General features: G+C 38.6%; 1 protein-coding gene across 2 annotated transcripts in view; it reads right to left on the bottom strand.

The window, feature by feature from the left end:
* lcmt2 (leucine carboxyl methyltransferase 2) overlaps positions 1-20,932 on the bottom strand; it is a 43,970-nt gene that overhangs the window by 6,684 nt on the left and 16,354 nt on the right. Inside the window, exons 2-11 of one of the 2 annotated variants that reach the window (XM_069934487.1) lie at positions 19,909-20,276; positions 18,578-18,659; positions 17,470-17,659; positions 16,902-17,052; positions 13,368-13,557; positions 11,989-12,096; positions 11,024-11,111; positions 9,189-9,443; positions 6,668-6,892; positions 5,749-5,846 (exon numbers count right to left, since the gene is read on the bottom strand). In XM_069934487.1, the coding sequence (XP_069790588.1) occupies positions 5,749-5,846; positions 6,668-6,892; positions 9,189-9,443; positions 11,024-11,111; positions 11,989-12,096; positions 13,368-13,557; positions 16,902-17,052; positions 17,470-17,584 (1,230 nt within the window). In that variant the 5' untranslated portion in view covers positions 17,585-17,659; positions 18,578-18,659; positions 19,909-20,276. The remainder of the gene's footprint in view (positions 1-5,748; positions 5,847-6,667; positions 6,893-9,188; positions 9,444-11,023; positions 11,112-11,988; positions 12,097-13,367; positions 13,558-16,901; positions 17,053-17,469; positions 17,660-18,577; positions 18,660-19,908; positions 20,277-20,932) is intronic. The other variant, XM_069934486.1, reaches the window with a different exon arrangement.

Here is a 20,932-nt window from a genome sequence, read left to right as displayed (position 1 = left end):
TGTTTTGAAAGCAATAGATGAACGGTGCCACAATCTGTCTGGTTGCAGTTTGCTGTTCTTAGAAGGTCATGTGGTTTTGCAAGCAGAGAGAGGAGACCAAACAGGCTTTCTCTAAGAGAGAGAGAGAGAGAGAGAGAGAGAGAGAACTGGTTGCTGCAACATGAAAAGCTGGCAGCTTGTTTAAAAACCCCATTTTGAAGATGCGTTATGAATTCTGAGTTCAGCCTCTTCAAAACCCTTGTGGTCCATGCAAGAGGAAATGACTGCTAGAATGTTTCACCTGAAATAAGGGAAACAAAAAGGAACTCTGTGGTGACCTGCAGAAGAAGCGGTTATCATTTGGAAAACCTTGATGGGGCAAGTTTCTTTGGCAAGACATTGAAGTGGCTGATTGGAGGGAATCAGTTTGTGTGTGTACAGTGAGCAACACATCTCTCTCTGAAACCAACGGGAACCTTCCCGAGTGGGAACCAATTACTTTTAAACACCAGAGCTTGGTGAAAATTCATAAATGTTAAATTCTGTTCATTGTACAAGAATTGCCTGATACAGGTGAACTTGATGGAGTGAAAAGTGAGATTGGACTGTGAATCAAAGAACTCTTCTGAACTGATACACTTTACATACGCTTAGAATTAGAAGGGAGTCAAGTTAATAGTAATAAGTTAAAGTTTGACCTTGTTTTTATGTTTAAAGAAAATTAAAATCTACTTTTGTTTAAGTAACCATTTGTCTTGGTGAATTTCTATTGCTGCTGGGTTTTGGGGTCCTCTGGGGCCCATAACAATATTATAGGAAAGGTGACAGCAAAGGAGAGAAAATATACCTGGATGTTGCAGATCAGTCTGGAGAAGTGTTCTCCATGGATTAGAGAATGTTAAGAATGCACATGATTGAGGTATATACAGTGCCTTTCATAATGTTTGGGACAAAGATACTTTTTCCTTTATTTTCTCCTGTGGTCCACAGTTTTAAATTTGTAATCAAACAATTCATGTGGAATTAAAGTACACATTCCAATTTATTCAAGGCTATTTGTATACATTTTGGTTTGACCATGTAGAAATGGCAGGACTTTTTATTCATAGTTCCTCGTTTCAAGGGACCATATTGTTAGGGACATTTGGCTCCATAGGTGATTGTGCGTACTCAGGTATCTTTAATTGCTTCACTGGTGCAGTTATAAGAGAGCTAGACTTGCTACAAGGCTTTTGATCACCTTTGGAGTCTGTAGTTGGCACTTTTCAACATGAGGACCAGATTTGTGCCAATGAAAGTCAAAGAAGCCATTATGAGTAAAACAGTAAGAGACATCACCCAAACCTTAGCATTACCAAATTCAACTGTTTAGAACATCATATAGGAGAAAAAGCCTACTGGTAAGCTCAGTAATCTCAAAGGGATTAGTAGACCAAGGAAGACCTAAAATGCTGATAACAAAAAAAAGTATTAATAACATGAAGAGATATCCCCAAATGCCTGTCTGACAGATCAGAAACACTGTTCAGGAGGCAGGTGTGGATGTGTCAACAACTACTGTCCGCAGAAGTCTTCAAGAACAGAAATACAGAGACTGCACTGCAAGATGCAAACCACTAGATAGCCTCAGAAACATGATGGACAGATTACAGTTTGCCAAGAAATGCCTGCCTTCTTCCATAAATGTGGTTTCCCCTCCACCACAATTAACTTAGCCCTCAACTGCATCTCCTGCTCATCTGCCCTGGTCCCCTCTGTCCCTAGACGCAGCAAAGATAAAATCCCCCTCATCCTCACCTTCCACCCCACCAGCCTCCGTATCCAACACATTATTTGCCAAGAATTTCTGGCACTTACTACAGGATCCCACTACTAGACACATTTTTCCCTCTCCTCCCCTCTTGACCTTCAGCAGGGACCGCTCCCTCTGTGATTCCCTCGTGCATTTATCACTCCCCATCCATTGCTCCCCAGCACCTTCCTGTTCCCGCAGGAGATGCAACACTTGTGCCACACTTCCTCTTTCACTACGGTCCAGGGCCCCAAACAGGCCTTTCATGTGAAGCAACACTTCACTTGTACATCCAGAGAACTTATTTACTGCATCCGGTGCACCCTTTGTGGCATTCTGTACATCAGCGAGACCGGTCGCAGACTAAGAGGTCATTTCACTCAGCACTTCTGCTTTGTTCGTAACCGAAGCGACCTCCCAGTGGCCAACTACTTCAATTCTGGGTCACGCTTCCATGCTCACTTGTCTGTCCATGGCCTTATGTACTATCCCACCCTGACCATCTGCAGATGAGAGGGAAAATGCCTTATTTTCCGGCTGGGCACTCTCCAGTCACATGTCATGAGCATTGACTTTACTGACTTCCACTAAACCTGCTTGCCTTTTCTTCCCCCTCCCCCTTTCCTGCCGCCCTTCCAGTTCTTTCACCCACACAGTCCTACCATCCTCTCCTCTCCCCCCATTGCTGCTGCCCCTCCCTCCTTTCTCCACCTATCATCTGCTGCCTTGCCACCAACCACCCCCCCCCCCACCCTTTTGTCAGATGCTTGCCAGCATTTTCTCATACTTTGATGAAGGGCACAAGCCCGAAACATCAGTTCTGTAGCTTTACCTTTGCTATATAAAGGACACTGTTTGACCTGCTGAGCTTCTCCAGTATTTTGTGTTTCCACTTCAACCACAGTGTCAACAGAATTTTGTGATTTACTACAGTTTTCCAAGAAGTATTTCAAATAGTCTGCAGAATTCTGGAAAAAGGTCTTGTGTCAGAGTGATGGCTTGGCTTGGCTTCGCGGACGAAGATTTATGGAGGGGTAATGTCCACGTCAGCTGCAGGCTCGTTTGTGGCTGACAAGTCCGATGCGGGACAGGCAGACACGGTTGCAGTGGTTGCAAGGGAAAATTGGTTGGTTGGGGTTGGGTGTTGGGTTTTTCCTCCTTTGTCTTTTGTCAGTGAGGTGGGCTCTGCAGTCTTCTTCAAAGGAGGTTGCTGCCCGCCGAACTGTGCAAGAACAAAGCAAATGAACATCCCAAGATCCAAAGCATACCATCTCATCTGTGAAACATGGTGGTGGGGGTGTTATGGCCTGGGTATGTATGATTGCCACGGGTACTGGCGCACTCATCTTCATTGATTGCAGTAGCAAAATGAATCTGAAGTGTATAGAAACATACTATCTGCTCAAATTCAAACAAATGTTTCCAAACTTATTTAATGGTGGTTTATCCTACTGTAACATAATGATCCCAAACATACTGTTAAAGCAAAAAAAAGTTTTTCGAAGCTAAAAACTGGATAACTGGCCAAGTCTATCACCCCATCTGAATTCAATTGAGCATGCCATCCATATGCTGAAGAGAAAGCTTAAGAGATTAAGCTCCCAGAACAAGCAGGAGTTGAAGATGGCTGTAGTAGAGGCCTGGCAGAGCATCACCAGAGAGGATACTCAGCACTTGGTGATGTCTGTGAATTACAGACTGCAAGCAGTCATTGCATGCAAGGGATATGCAATAAAGTACTAAACATACTACTTTAAAATACATACCATTGCTATATCCCAAATATTATGCTACCCTGAAACGAAGGGACTATGAATAAAAAACGTGGCAATTTCTACATGGTCAAACCAAAATGTATACAAATAATCTTGAATAAAATTTGGAATGTGTTCTTTAATTACATGTGAATTGTTTGATTACAAATTTAAAACTGTGGAGCCTAGGGGCAAATAAAGATAAAAAGTGTCTTTGTCCTAAACATTATAGAGAGCACTGAAAATTATAGAAAGGGGTATAGAAAGAGTAAACTGTAGGAAACTTTTCTCCATGTTAGGACATAGGTTTAGGGCAAGGGAGAAAATATTTAAAGGAGATACGAGGGGGACCCTCTTTATCGATTGTGATGTTGTTGGAATGTACTACTTAAGAGAATGGTTGAAGCTAGATTACTGACAACATGTAGCCATGCACATAATGGGTCAATTAGGTACGATTAAAACAGTGGTTTTCAAACTTTTTCTTTCCACACATATACCACCTTAAGGAATCCCTTACTAATTACAGCACTGATGGCATAGGGATTACTTGAAGTGGTATGTAAGTGGAAAGAAAAAGGTTGAGAACCACTGTACTAAATGAATGGAGAATGGCAAATGTTATTCACTTGTTTAAAAAGGGTAAGAGGGAGAATCCTGGGAATGATAGACAAGTGAGTCTTACATCAGTGGTGGTAAAACTTAGGAACAGGATTTAAAAGTATTTAAAGAAATATTGCCATCTCAGGGATAGTCAGCATGGCTTCGTGAGCCTAATTGAGTTTTTTGAGGAGGTAACAAACAAAATTATTGAAGGTGGTAGATGTGGTGTAGATGGATTTTAGTAAGGCATTTGACAAGGTCCCCCATGGTAGACTCATTCAGAAAGTCATGAGGTATGGGATCCATGGAACCTTGACTGTGTGGATTCAGAACTGGCTTGACTGCAGAAAGCAGGAGACATTAGTAGATGCAATGTATTCTGCTTGGTGGTCAGTGACCAATGGTATTCCACAATGATTTGATCTGGGACCCTTCCTCTTTGTGATTTTTATAATTGGCTTGGACTAGAAGTATGGATTAGTAAGTTTGAAGATAACGGGAAGGTTGGAGGTGTTATGGATAGTGTAGAAAGTTGGTGTAGGTTATAGCAGGATAAGTGGCAAATGGAGTTCAATCTGGATAAATGTGAAGTGATGCATTTTGGAAGGTCAAATCTGAAGGCAGAGTACATGGTTAATGGCAGGATTATTAATGGTGTAGAAGAATAGAAGGCCTTAGGATCCAAATCCATAGCTTCCTCGAGGCTGTCATGCAGATAGATAGGGTAGTTAAAAAGGCTTAGGGTATGCTGGCCTTCATTAGTTGGGGGATTGTGCTCGAGTCATGAGGCAATATTGCATTTCAATCACATTTCAATATTGTGTTCAGTTCTGGTCACCTAATTTCAGGAAAATGCAGTAGCTGTGGCGAGGGTAGAAAGAAGATTTACCAGGATAGGAAAACGTGTCTTGTGAAGCAAGGTTAACAGAGCTGAGGATTTTCCTTTTGGAGCGAAGAAGGATGAGAAGTGACTTAATATAAGTTTAAAAGCTAAGAAGCAAGCAAACACCCTTTTCCCAGGTCAAGAGTAGCAAACATCAGAGGACATCTCTACAAGGTGAGGGGAGGAAAGTTTAGTGGGTATACACACATATATATATATATATATATATATATATATATATATATATGTGTATATACATTCTTCTTTGGTCTTTGGCTTGGCTTCACAGACGAAGATTTATGGAGGGGTAAATGTCCACGTCAGCTGCAGGCTCGTTTGTGGCTGACAAGTCCGATGCGGGACAGGCAGACATTTATATATATACATATATAATTTTTTTTAACATATATATACACAAATATGGACATACATACACACACACAGTAGTGGGTGGGCACTTGGAATGCATTGGCAGGGGTGGTGGTAAAGGCTGATACAGTAGGCACTTTTAAAAGACTCTTAGACAGGCACAGAAAAATGGAGGGTTATGGGTGTAAGGTTGAGAAGGTTTCATTTTTGATTATGTTTCAATTGGTCGTCACATTGTGGGCCTGTACTGTGCTGTAATGTTTTATATTCTTTATTGTATTCCAGAAATATTCATTAATATTTTGTCTCCACATAAACACTGCAATGTTCCACAGTTGTAGTATTTTCTGTCTGAGATCTTAACTTACATCCGTCCAGCTGTAATCTCGCAGACTGAGGAAATGCCAGTCACCTAGTACTAACTTGTTGGGAGACCGACCACCATAAATGAACAGATACTTCTGATCTTTAAAAGAAAATGCAATGACCTTCAATTAGAAAGTTAGAAAATAATAGATCTAAAGAATATGAGCATATCAAAATAATAAAAATAAAATCTGGTGGTATTTAGTAACAGTGAATCCTAAGTCATGCTGACCCTCAATCACACTGATTCTCAACCTCAATTGGTTCAGAAACTAAATTATCTCCATTAGAAGCAACTTATGGTTGGAGTTTTGTATCCTTTCTCAAAAGATCCCAAGGTACAATTTCAAATATCAAGGAAGTAATCCTGGTATTCTGGCTAATGTTAATTTCTCAAACTTAACTTTCCAAAAAAAATGATCAATGTGGTAGTTTTCAATTTGATTTTTGTGGGCAATTGAAATGTATAAACCAGGTGTCATGTTTCCTATATTAGAACAGACATGACTTCAAAATATCTAATTGTAAAGCAATATGTGTTACATACTCTTGAAATCTTTATTTTTTAAAATCATATTTTCTTAAAAAAAATCAAATCTGAGGGATTTTCTTGATACACCCATCTTTCCGCAAGTTTGATTGAGTCTACTTTGTAGCTATGTATTTAATTTTCCACTTTTATGTGCAATGTCACATTTTAAATAATGATCCCTCTGGGCAGTATCTTAAGTTACCAAATGATTAAAAAGGGATTTTAATTAGCTTTCTTCAATCAAAGCAGCTGATTTCTTTCCCTTTTAGTTTTTCCATTTGTCAGTGAGCACCCACATCGCTAATAACCAACAAAATCAGCAAAGTGATTTGAAACTCCAGCCTTTGTCTTGTCATTTTGTAATTAATGGCTTTGTCTTTTATTTTTACCTCTGTAAATCACTTCTGTTGCTGAGTGCCGCCAGCGTGGTGACGGCATGGTGCCACTGCATTCAATCGCCTTTAATGACAACCTGGCATCGGAGATGCCACCACCACCTGTGTCACATTTCAAACAAAGAATATTTGTGATTGGGTTCAGTGGAGACGTGCGGCCGCCAAGGATCAGACAACGACTGTCACAGAGTGCAGTCATGCTGTGGAACATTCGCTCAGCTGAAAATGAACAAAAAAAAATTACAGCTCATGCAAACAGAATCGATTGAAATTCAAAAAAATATTTTGTTAACCTATCAAGTAAGAAAACAATTTGTGTGCAAACTAAAACTGTCAGATTTTAGTAAAATGCACCAAATTTCCATTCAGTTTCTAAATCGGTTTTTCAGAATTATTTTAATTTTAAGAGCTATAAGTAATAATATTGTAAACCATTATTCTGCTATACAGTGGATGCAGAAAAACAACAAAGACTGAGATGATCTGATGACCTTTTACTTAATTTATTTTCCTTCCCTTCCTCTGCAGATAACTTGGACAACTAGATTATAGCTCTCGGTTATAGCCCCAATCGGCAGGAGAAGAAAGACACGTACACAGCAGTGGAGTGTATTTGACGCTGAGTTCATGCAGTGGAAGCTCTGCCTTTTATGATCAGCTTGGCCACGTCACATTTGGAGTGTGGCTTGAGCGGGCCGGCTGCCGATTGGTTGCCTCGGATCCCCAGGCCCCGAATGGGCCCCCTGTGATCCACCGGCGGTGATTGGCCAGTTTCACCACTCTGCTGTCGGGCTATGGAAACGGGCATTTCAGCCTGCATGAAACTTTGCCATTTCCTGTGTTGGCCAAAGGCGTGGGCCGCTACATAGCAACAATTTGATTTACAATTAATTTTGGCCCTTTTAACAGCAGGGGGCAATACAGCCAAGCCAAATTGAACATTCTCCTATGTGGCTCAATATAAATGTACAGTGACATAAAGTAATCAGTAACTGCTTTCTATGATCATATGCTTAAACCATAATTTATGAAAACATTTTCAGGAACTGGGCATTACTTCCAAGGCCAGCATCTATCTACACAGTGGCCTCAATTATTTGTTTATTATTATATGGGTTGACTTGTCTGGATAACATGCAGAACAAATCTTTTGACTGCATCTCAGTACACATGAAATAAACAATTAAACCATTTCTCATCCCTAACTGGCCCTTAGAAGATAGTGATAAGCTGCCTTCTTGAACCATTGCAGACCTTCTGATGCAAATACCCCCACTGTGTTGTTAGGCATATTTTAAAATCAGTACTGATGAAAGAGTGGCAATATATTTCCAAATCAGTGTGTGACAGTGGGCTACTACAGGTGAGAGTTTTCCAATGCACCCGTTACCTTTGGTGGTAAAGGTTGCAGGTTTGGGAGCAGCTATCAGAGTAACCCAGGTGAGTAACTGCAGAGCACTTTGTCGATAGTACAAACTGTTGCTACTGTGCACTAGGAATGGATGGAATGATTGTGTGGTTGCAAAGATATCAATCAACCTGGTTTCTTTGTTCTGGATTGTATCAAGTTTCTTAGAAATTTATAATGTTTCATGTAAGTGAGACCCTTCCATTTTACTCCTGGCGTTTGCGTGGTAGGCGGTAGAAAGGTCTTTTGGACTCACTCATTATAAGTTACCTGCCTCTGATCCATTCTAGTAGCTACAGTATAGATGTGGCTAGTCCATTTGAGCTTCTGGTTAAGGTTAACTCCCAAGAAACTGATGATGGGGGACTTACGGTTGGTAATTCCACTGAATGTACAGGGTAAGTGGTTAGGCTCTCTCTTGGAGTTACCTGAAGTGCATTTGAAATTGGTGCTCCACTACTCAGATTTAACACCCATGAAATAACAAGGATGAGAAACAGATGTCTTTTGTCATCTACACGACAGATATAGAATATATTTTTAATATGTTTATTTGCAACACCAAACTTCTACTTGGAATCCCAAAAGCTTAAATACATTGGGAAAAAAAAAGTAGCGACTGTTCCTGCTGGTAATTGTCAAACAACTGCTGCAAGGAAGGCAAATGTCAAGGAATTAGGCTAGACCATGAAAACATTTCCTAAAAACTAAATAACTGGGAGTTATTGCCTGAACTTGCAGATTAAGAACAAGCTTTCATAATTTAGCAGACATCTGTGAAGCTGAGCCAAAAAATCTTCAAAAGAAAAGAAGAAACAATGAAGACTTAACTTTTGATGGTTCTTTCTGCTTTACTGACAAAGTAACAAACCCCTCCCCAGAGTGAGAAGTGTAATGGACAAAGCATTATTACTTCTGGCAATTTAAGTTTTCATTATCCACCACAGGCAAGAATAATTCAAGTTAACTTAACATTTGAAACCTACCGGAGGTGTAGGTTAATTGGGTGGAAATAGGGTGGCATGAACTCATGGCCCGCAATAGCCTGTTACGATGCTGTATGTCTAAATTTAAATTTAAAGCAAATTTTACTATTTTTGAACTTACTCAATAAATTATCATCATCCCTAATGGAGCTGGATTTCCATACTGATCCACTTTTAGCCAACAGTAATATATCTCGTAGACGTGCATGCTGACCAACTCTGTTGCCAAATCCTCCAGTGGTAACAACTGTATGTGGGGCAACAAGTGCAGAGCAATGGGCAAATCTCCTCAGATGAGGATTCTCTGTTTCTGTCTCACACAGAGAGACAGAAAGTCGCAGTGGATCACGAATACTTAATTTGTTGATGTAGAAGTCTGCAAAGAAAACAAAAGTCCAGGAAATCAAAAGCAAATATTTAACTAATGTTCAAAAAGATTGCAATTCTATGACACATTTTGCTCTCAAACAGGCGTTCACCAATTTAAGTCTTCCAGCAATTTAAAATTTTATTCCATGCCTCTTGGAATTCATTAGTGAACATAATAACATGTTTGTTCAGACATGAACATAGCACACCAAGATCTTTTATTGAACACAAGTCTGAAAACAAGCAATGAATTTTGTATCAGATGTAGTCTTTTTTCATGAAATCTGATGCAGAGGAGGATGCCTAAAGGTGCTGCATTTGTTAGGTTCAATTCCTGATAATATCTGATCCATTAATGAATTAGCTTAACTCTTTACATTCTTACAACTTGAAACAATGAGTTCCTGAAACCTGCTGTTGATGATGTGTGTAATATCATACTTTTTAAATTGTTTATTGATAATGATAACAAGTTTATTGTCATACATATGCACCAAAATTCTTACTTGCTGCAGCCAAATGGGTTTTTGTAATGTAAAACTATAATAGTAAACTGATTGAATTAAGAGTCAATAAATACATAAGATAAACAATATTCACAATAATCCTACTACAAAAAAAGTGACTTTTGTGCTGCCAGAACAGTCTATGATGAGTGTATCAAGGGTAGTTCAACTCCGATAGCTGTTAGAAGGAAACTGGTCTTGAACCTGGAGTTGCTGGTTTTCAAGCTTAAGACTTTTTAAACTTAAATTAATAACTAAACTGTTTTATTGATGCATTGAACTTTAATAGTTTTTGCGTGTCATCAAATGTTTCTCACTCAGAAACATTCAAAGTCTTCCACAAATGGCAAAGCCTGGAGCATGGTAACTAGTTGTAATTTTTTTCAGCTGCTATGCAGGAGAAGTTTGGCATGCAAGAAAGATCATGGTAGCACAAAGATCTTCAACATTTACCATCAGGGCTGCTCTCGTTAGCAAATTAATCTGTAAAAAGAATGTTTCTTCATAAAAAAGAGCATTTAAAACCAGGATAAGGAAAAATGTCTTCTCTTCAAGGACCATTAATTTTTATAACTCTCCACTCCATAGAGATGCAGAGACCAAATCAATGAATCAGTTCAAAGGCAAGATAAACAAAACTCTTCTTTAACATGGAAGCTAAAGGTTTTGTGAAAGAGGGAGAAAGAAAGAGTTGAGGCCAAGATCAGGTCAACCATAATCTTACTTAATAACAGATTACATCCAAGGGAGCAACAGTCCTTCTCTTGTTTCCTTTGTCAGCAGACTGACTGACTGCAAGCTTTGGCCCAATGTCTTAATATGAAGCATGGATCTTATTGTTGTTGATTCAGCTGTTTCTCATGATGAATTTTCTTATTTAACACAATATTATTTTGAGGATTGATGTATTACAATGCATTAGATTTACAACGAAAGAAAGGAAGTCCTTTGACTATTCCCATGATTTGGCAGATTTTCTAAGACTGACAGCTTCATGTGGGCAATATGGTGAGGCAACAAAAACAAATGCAAATGATCATTTTTAAAAAATTGTTATCAGATGACATTTTGAAATCTTTACCTGGAGATGGAGTAAATGGCAGATACTTTATAAAGTCTCCTTTAGATGCACACAGAATTATATAGTGAGAACACTTCAGGTGCCATTCCTTTATTAAATGCAAATATTTGGAGGATGATGAGAAAAATAAACAACATTTTTTTTCCAAATTATGTTAAAATAACAATATTAGTTAATACTTAGCATTCTTAGAACAAATGATAAACATAGAATCTGATAAATTTATAGCATAGAAGGGGGCCAAAAGGCATAGCATCCATGCAGGTACATTTTGCTTGTATCAATTATCGTTTATTTGGATAAATATTAATGATTGACTAGTTAGGACTAATTAAACAAAATCAATAGCATGAATTTACTTTTAATTCTAATTTTTCTTTCAGAATGTCACAAAATACCTCCAGTTCAGTTGAAGGATGGATTCATATTGCAAAGAATATTAAAATTGACAAAATTGTGAAATCAGTTATGATGGACAGATGCAAAGAAAACCTAAAAGAGAAACAATGGTTTACTGGATCAGGGTGTACAGAGTAGTTTGCTAGAGCTAGCTTCCTGGTTAGATTATGCTGGACTTGTGTAAGATTTATTAAAGTTCAGCTATTTTCCTTGAATTCAGAAAATCTGACAAGAAATTTTAAAGAAAATAGAGAAAACTGAAAGATTGAGAAATGCTATATTTGCTTGGTGAGAGTCCAGGACTAGAAGACATGATCAAAAAATTGGAGCTAAGAATTAAGTGAGTCATAAAAGGATCTGAGTTTAGTCATTGATCGCACTGAATGGTAAAGTGCACTGCAGTGCCCAAATGACCTACTACTAACTCTATGTTTTGCATGCAACACTTAAAGAAAAAACAAATAAACACTTCAAAATTGGTCCTTCTTTAATCTTGTATTCAAATGTTTTTCTCAAAGATTATATTTTGTAAATTTAGTTCACAAACAGTTAAATAATGCATTTACCTCATACTCATCAAAAGGTTCTAACATTTCAATCCTTTGCTTCTCTTGTTCAGGGATATATCTGACATAAAACTCATTCATATCAACACAAAGGCATTCCTCCCAGCCCTAAAAGAGATATGTAAGGAATAACAGACAAATAAATTTGTCACTTTGACAACAGACTGCTTCTGTATATTAAAAGTTTGCCCAGCATCTACGAAGTGCTACTTGAAACCTCATTTACAGTACTAGCACTTGCCTTCTCTGTGGCTTTGTCAAAGCACTCGATCAAGCTACCAAGCAAGTTTTCTGACAGGGAGCTCCTCTATCAAATCCTGCATGCTATTTTAAATAAGGCATACAATTTTAATGAGAATTCTAATCAATGTTATGCATTGGTCTAGCAACACAGAAATCAAAAGCCCACCATGGTTAAACAGTGTAAAATAATAAATTTGAATGCAGGCACCTGAAAATAATCATGAAAGCTGCTGAATTTCTGTAAAAGTACAAATAGATCAAATTTACAACAGAGAAGGGAACTTGCCATCCCTACCTGGTTTGAGGCATATTTGTCTCCAGTTTAACACTGCATGGTTGACCCATACTCCCCTTAGGATGCCAAGTACCAATTTGTTGTGATGCCAACATCCCAAGAACAAATATGAAGATATTCCCAAGAGTTCAGGAATGCAAAATTAGTTGAGACCAACTTTTCTTTTCACTTACTTTTGGTGGCAATATCCCATAATCAACCCAATGAGTGAAATTTGCTGGAAAATTAGAATCCTCCAACCTACCTCTACATAAAAATGTGTGTAGCACAGTTTCAGTCATACCTCAGTTCATTTCTTCTTCCCTGTCAGAAAATCATAAGCTCAAGTTCCATTCAGAAACTTCAGCATGCAAATATTGGCTGAGAGTCCAGTATCGTACTGAGGAACTGACATACTGATGGAGGCACCACCTTTCAGATCAGACACTAAGCAGTGACCTTTACTCGTTTTGCAAGTGAGCACAAAAGGTTCCAAGGCACTAATCTGAAGAACGGTAGGAACTCAATCCAGGTGTTTTGACCAATATTTATTCCTCCACTAACATCACTAAGTTAGGCCACATGGCACCATTGCACAACTGTTTGCGGGAGTTTTATGTGAAAAATTGCCTGTTGTCATCAGGGTTACAGTTCATCTATTTATGGAACACATAGTTGTTGCCTATAATAGAACATGTTGTTTAATGACAAATTTACACTGCCTAAGCTACCCCTCCTTCAGCTACAGCAACTGTAGATGAAAGAAAATAGCATTGAGCCAAATTAAATAAATAAAATGGCTAATACTGCAATGAATTAAGATCACTTAAAGCCATCTCATTATATTAAATTCTCCACTAACCTCTTGTAAAAATCGTTTCTGCTGCGCTTCCTTTCCAGGAAACCGAACAAGTGCGTGCAAAGTAGAGTTCAACTGTGCAAAGTGTTGCCGCATAACCTGACCAAATGGATCATATGGACGTATCTGTTCATAGACAACAAACACTGCTGACGAAAAGCGGTCCGCTGCCCAACGGATTACAGCTGAAGAGCTAGATAATAGTTTAGTTTTGTCAGAAAGCAATTAGAAAACAAAGATTCATACTTAACACACCCATCTCCTGGAAATGGCACAACTTCAAACAGTATTTATTTATTGGAAAAGATCACCACTCCATTCACAACTGGCTGATGTCTCAGACCTCGGAGTTGGAAGTGTCAGGAACTTTTCCCAAATGATTCCCCTTAGGTGGTTCCCAGAGATGTTCAGGATCAGTAGAATGACAATTACAGGTTGTACCTCTCTAATCCAGTGTTCTGTGGTCCAGCAACTCCCATGGTCCAGCACGTTTTGAATCTGCCACCATGAGTTTGTGGGTCTGCCACCAGGGCGGTGCTGTTAGCAACACTAATCTGCCAAAATCTATTTACACTGCAGCCGAGTGTTTTGGTGATACAGTCCTGTTAATTTCTTATTCAGCTGTATTTCAGTATATCATCCAAGAGACCAAGAGGTGCAGAAGATGGTGCTAATACTGATAAGCCTAAGCATAAATCATTATCTATGCTTGAAAAGGTGGAGTTACTGGAAACAATTAGATAAAGGAACTTCTGTAAAAACTTTGAGTACTATGAGATCAGATCGTCAACTGCGATTGACTTAAAGAAAAAGGAGCAGATTTTTGTTTTTTGCTGAAAACGAAAGCCACAAAAGTTTAAAGATTCGGAAGGAGTTCAGATTTAGAGAGTGCATTTATAAAGTGTTTTAAGCTCTGACGTAATGAAGGTGTAAGCATTTCTGGTGAGATGCTTATCAAGCAGGCCCAAGTTTTTCATAGAGGTAAAATTAGACTATGATTGTGAATATTCACAAGGATGACCTGTAACTGTCTCTTTGTCTAAAACTAAATGAAACAATAAAAACCTTGTTTGGACGCATTAATGGTTGTACTATTTCCTGTTTTAAGCTTTGTTCTACCTTTGATAACAGAGCAATATGTATGTGTGAGCTGGCAAGACTAGAGGTTGGGCCTATGTTTACATAGGGGGTTCCCTTAGGGGTCAATTTCTGTTTTTCGGCATTTTCTGTGGTCTGGCAATGGCCAGGTACCAACATCACCAGATTAAAGAGATACAATCTGTATTATAATGTTCTTACTCATAGAACAAAATAGGGACTTTTGTCAGTGGAAATGGATACAGTCGGTAACTGTGACTCCTTCAATACCTAATTTAAACATTAGTATATGGAGGGCTTTAAAAACAGTAATACAGTAAAAAAACAAAACCCTGGTATCTGGCACCTATGGGGATTGGTAGATGTCAGATAAGTGAATTTACCGGTTACTTGAGATTCCATGGATTGGTGAACTGACCACAGGGGGCGCCAATTTTAAACATTCGTACCTTCTAACTATTTATTTTCCACAAATTTTTTTGCATTGCTTGAATTCCAGATAATGGGGATTTTACTGTATATTAAAAATGGAGCTAAATAGGAAAGTTTACAGATGCTGTGACTGTAATGCAATACAGATAAGTGGAGAAATTCAGGACATGCAACATCGATAGGAAGCAAAGGGTAACCAATGTTTCAGGCCTGAACCTTTTGTTAAGGTATGAGCAAAAAGCAGACAGGCACCTGAATACAAAGTTGGGGGGCTGGGGACATTTCTCCCATTAATAGAGAGGAGGGAAGACAATGGAGCACCACAGGTCAACAGGCAAGAGGTCGATATAGGTTGGAAGGCAGAATAGAAAATAAATGAGGTGATATGGGGATGGGTATCTCTGTGAGTGGAGGGAAATGGATGGGGTGCTGGATGAAGGGAGGGGGATAGGTAAAGACACAGGGAGGAAACATCCATCCCAGAACATTCGAGACAACCTCCTTCTTCAAAAAAAAACATAGCTCCCCCTTTACTGCCATCATCTCACCCCTTACTCACATTTTGTCTTTTCTCTGCACATCTGCCCTGGCCCTTCCACCCTTAGATGCAACAAGAACAGCATTCCCCTTGTCCTCACCTACCATCCCACCAGCCTCTGCATCTTTCCTCTGCAATTTCCGCCACCTATAATGCAGACACTTTCTTCTCTCCTCCCCTCTCCACAGGGACCAGTCCCTCTGGGACTTGCTTGTCCATTCATTCCTTCCTATAAATCGGTCCTTTGGTACCTACCCCTGTGATCACAAATAAAATGTTACACTTGCTCCCATACCTCTTCCCACATCACCATTTTGGCCCCCAACAGTCCTTCCAAGTAAAGCAACATTTAACTTGTGAATATGCAGGGGTCATCTACTGCATCTGGTGATCCCATTGTGGCCCATCTCTACATCAAAGAAATTGGACACAGACTGGGAGATGGTTTTATTGAGCACGTTTATTCTGTGCAATAATGGGGATCTGCTAGTGGCCATCTTTTTCAATTCCACATCCCATTCACATGCCGACATCTCTTTCCATGGCCTCATGCACTGCCAAATTGATGCTACCCACAAATTAGAGGAACACCTAATATACCAACCAGATGGCATTAACTGACATCTCCAGTTTTTGTTATGATTTTTCTCCATCTCTCCCCCTCCCCCTCTTTCCTTTTCCCTCGGTCTCCTTTCCTCCAGCTCCCCACCCCTTTCCCACTCTATTCAAAGACCTACCCCGTCTCCGCATCACATCTCAGCTTTTTTTCTCTTCTTCCCTCCCACCCATATTTATCTATGGCCACTTGATTGTTGGCCTATGCTCCTCTCCCTGCCCTTTCTTCCCTTGACTCAGTTTGGTAGGCCATGGACAGATATGTCGGCGTGAGAGTTAGATGTGGAATTGAAATGGTTGACCACTGCGAGATCCCCACTATTGCTGTGGACAAAGTAAAGGTGCTCAATGAAATGATCTCTCAGTCAGCGTCCAGTCTCTCTGATGTAGTGAAGGCCACAACAGGAGCACCAGATGCAAGAGATAACTCCCACGGATACACAAGTGAAATATTGTTTCTCTTGGAAGGACTCTTTGGGGCCCCGAATAATGGTGAGAGAGGAGGTGTGAAAAGATTTTAAGATTTAAGAATCTTGATATTCCCACTGCAATTTTTTTAACCTGATCCTAATTCCCTAAAATATACTAATTTAAGTAAACAATGAGCACTAAATTCAGCCACTAGTTGAATTCGAATGTTTAAAATCTCTAATCATTCCAATTAAAACGTCTGAAAATTGTAAGTATAATTTTTCCACTTGTTGTTGTGAATTTTTTTTGTGGATTGTTCTCATTTTTGTACTCACTCATTAGCAGAGAAGCTGGCACAGTTTAAATAATGAGATACTTTGCTGCTACTCTCTTAAAATAGCTGCAAGGACATTGATAAGTCCCTCAAACTCCAGGGTAGTTACCTTTCATTTTTCATATATGTCAGCACAACTTCTGACAACAATAGGGTTGGGCAAGCAGTGTTTATGCCAATCTCCCTCAGTGCATTATCTAACTCCATTATTTCAGATAGATCAATTCCTAGCAACTTGTAATCCATACCACACAGATAACCTGCAAATCCAAAAATGAAATATAGACCACAATTAGACATTTTAAAGAAATACATCAAGAAAACAGAGTACTTAGCAATATATATTTTTATAATTCACTTATATTTCACCAATGGATAAACTGGTATCTAATATCTGTAAGTCAAGATTAACTTTCTCGTGCAGACATATTTTGTCAAAGTTTTTGTATATTTAAACATTTTCTGCATCTCATGCCATAACTTGCAATAATAAAAATATGAAACAAGCCCATAAGCAACCCTTTTTCAAATAAACAAAGTCAAATGATTATATTATGCTGTTATAACCCTGTTTTGCCAGAAGGTGTTATATAATTTGCTTATTGTATCAATGCCAAAAGGCACGCCAAAGTCAGCAAGAATCTTCAATGAAGCATATTCTTGAAAATCAATCATACCCATTTGGGTGGGTCCCATTTCATCAGTGCAGCCTATGAGCTCTACAAGTTCCTGCTTGTTTTTAATTAGTGTGGCTTTGCGTTGAACAACATCTGGAAAATCCACCTCATACATAATTACATTTTTCAGCTCCCCATTTGCCTTCAGCCGGAAGTACAAGGAATCAAACCCAGCTCCAAGTGAGATGATCTGCAGAACACATATCAAACACTAATGTACTATTCTTAGTTACTGTCAGAACACAAACATTAAGATGATTATAAGTCTAATCTAAGCATACAATTTCTCACAGTTTAGTTACACAGTTACAGATTTCAAAAGAATACATTTGCACCAGATGCTTGTACTTGAAAATATGTTGGATAACACTTTGTAGAATACTGTATACAGAATACTCGTTCTTGAAAGCCAGGCTATGCAAGTTATTGGTTAAATGTAAAAATACATCTTAATTTATTCAGGATCTGAGCATCACTGCTAAAGGCAGGATTTAATACCCATTCCTTTTTGTTATTGAACTGTGGGGTTTGTGAAACCATTTCAGGGGGCTTTCAAGAGAATCACAGTGGTGGGTCTCAAGTCACCTACAGACTAGATTTCCTCCTTTATAGGATATTAAATGAACCAGATGGACTTTTACAACAGTTCAATAGCTTTATGGACAGGTTTCTTTAAAGGTGCAGATTATTAACTGAATTTTAAGTTCCCACAACAACCACAGTGGGATTTAAATTTAGATGTTTTAAAAGCCTAGTAATTTAATCACTGAGCTGCTTCCCCTATTCTTAATTCCCTGAGGTGGCAAAGCACTGTTGAATGTAATAAAGTGTTTGTGGTTCCTTTATATACAGTTCCCAACTTTGAATGCTCTGTCTGAACTACTGAACAAAAAACCAATTGTTTCTACTCAGGAACATACAGGGGATAAGGGAAACTTAATCCATATCTTACAGTGTGAGGAAAGCCACTCATAACTCATAGTTCGCCTGCTTTCCTTCTTATGCAGATAAATACATTGTGTTGAAAAACTAAACATGCTTAATAACAATTATTTTCATGGATAAAATGTATTAAAATTATAAAAAGCAAAATTTGCAATGTACTCACTTGTCTCTGAGGGTAACTTTCTGTGTGTTGTAAGAAGCCACGCAGACAGTAATCCACTGCCTTTGCCCTCACATAGTAGCCACTTTTTAAAAAAAAATCTCCAATTATTTTCATGCAACTTCTCAACCTATACCAATAAAGATTTCTCCTGAAATACAATTTAGTTGTAAAACTCCATTGATTGGATGGTGGTGTTTAAAAAGCTTCTAGATCAGCACATGAATATGCAGGAAAAGGAGAGTTATGGGTCATCTGCAGGCAGAAGAGATTTAGTTTAATTTAGCATTGTGGGATAAAGAACCTGTTTCTATACTCTACTGTTCTGTGTTCTAAGGTTTAGCTGGCATGGACTCAATGGGCAGAAACAGTCCTTTGTGATTTTTATATTTCAACAACTAGGGAGGCTATTCTCTCTATCACTTGTTAAGTTGAAGGTATTGTGCAAATTGCCACAATTCCATTCAAGCTCAAATTAATTTAACTTGTAAGTAAATGCAGAATCAGAATGAGCAGCCCAATAATTCCTTCAAGCATTCCTCCTCTTGGATCACAACTCTCCAAATTTTACATGACATTGCAATGTAACCTCAGCGATATTCTGAAACACTGTGCATAAATGTTACACCCCCTTCTGAAACATGATGCGCATTTGGTCTAGATTTTATAGCTGCCGTGCAACTACTAAAATGCCGAAGTCTCTGTTCTTTGCAAACAAATGAGTTTGCTACAGGACACAAAATTGTGATTTATTAGAAGCACCAGAAGACGGCTAACTGACTTCTGTCAGTCAAAATTTTATCTTCGTGAACACCGGTAAAAGTGGTTCTAGTCTTCCTTACTGACCAACAGTATTTATTTGCCTAGGAATTTCCAAGCATATTTCCACCTATGTCAAAAACAAAATAGTAGCCAGAAGCTTGTAATTATCATGAGGGAGAAATAAAATCCAATGGTGCTTTGTACATTGTGGCTTATTCTGAAATATTCCATTCACAAGGAAACAAGTGTAGGAGCAATAGTAGACTGTTAAGATCTTCAAACCTGCATCCCTACTGTTAAGCACAAGCAAAGCTGATCTACCGCTATAACACTATTTTCTGCTTTGTTCCCACTGATTTCTCAAATGTCAAAAATATCTGTTGCTCTCAGCTTTGAATTAAGTCAATGACTGGGCCTTTGCAGCACTTTGGAGTGGAACATTTCAAAAGCATCAACCTATGAGTGAAAAAATAGAACTCATTCGGTTGGCTATGTTTCAAACAAATTACAATTTACAGAATCATAAATTAGTTCATTGGTGGGAGCAAGTATTTGTTTATCTGTGAATGCACCTTTTGTAGACTTTCCACACAATCAGGGTTCAAATCCGGCATTGTCTGTAAGGAGTTTGTACGTTCTCCCCGTGCCTGCATGAGTTTCCTCCGGGTGCTCTGGTTTCATCCCACCTTTCAAAATGCAGTGGGGTTGTAGGTCATTTGGGTGTATTTGGATGGCATGGACTTGTGGGCCAAAAGGATCTGTTACTGTTCTGAACGTCTAAATTTAAATACGGGGAAATTATTGTCCCACTATATTTTTGACTGATAATCGGCAATCTCTCACTGATCTTGCATTTTCAGTTTTATTCAGCTTGCAGATGCACTTGACTCATTCAAAGATTATTATTTGTTGGCATTTCCTCCATCAGGGGTGGCAATACCTAAGCTCATAGAGATGAAAGCAAATGATTGATTTAGTTAGGTAGTGGAAGAAAGAGTAGAGATAGTGTTTATATATTCAAAAGTAGTAAATTACAATGTACCACAAAGCATTCAACTTTTCACTACACTTATAATGACTTAAATAACCATATAACCATTTACGGAGTGGAAACATGTTGGCCTTTCGAGTCCGCGCCGGTTCACTGATTTTGTGCACCCTCTTCAGGCATTGGTCCCGGTAGATCTTCATTCAATAATGAAGATACCCTGAAACTTCACCGTAAGCTTTTAATAGATTTTTAATAGATCAGAATTAATCTGATCTGTTGAAAATACAGGATTACATCATCTGTCATAAGATTAATTTTGTGGTTTGTCTGATCCTCCATAAAACCCTTCATCTCCGGGTCTTGTCAAGGACTCAATAGCCAAGACAAAAAGTCCCTGAGACAAGGGGAAAACCTGCCGGCTCAATTTGCTCAAAGGGAACACTGTTGATCTGTCTCTCAGTGGCAATTCTAGGTTTGGATCGGTAAAATACGCTATTGACCCACTGATAAAAGTTTGATAAGTATTGTAAACCAAACTAAAATAATTGTAAAGAACTAATAATTGATTAAATGAGTGAAAAGATTTTGACACATCATAAGAGATA

Source organism: Narcine bancroftii, chromosome 4 (assembly GCF_036971445.1).
Source record: "Narcine bancroftii isolate sNarBan1 chromosome 4, sNarBan1.hap1, whole genome shotgun sequence".
In the NCBI taxonomy this organism is placed as follows: domain Eukaryota; kingdom Metazoa; phylum Chordata; class Chondrichthyes; order Torpediniformes; family Narcinidae; genus Narcine; species Narcine bancroftii.
Note: the sequence above shows the minus strand (reverse complement) of the source record. Positions and strands in the feature narration are given on the sequence as shown.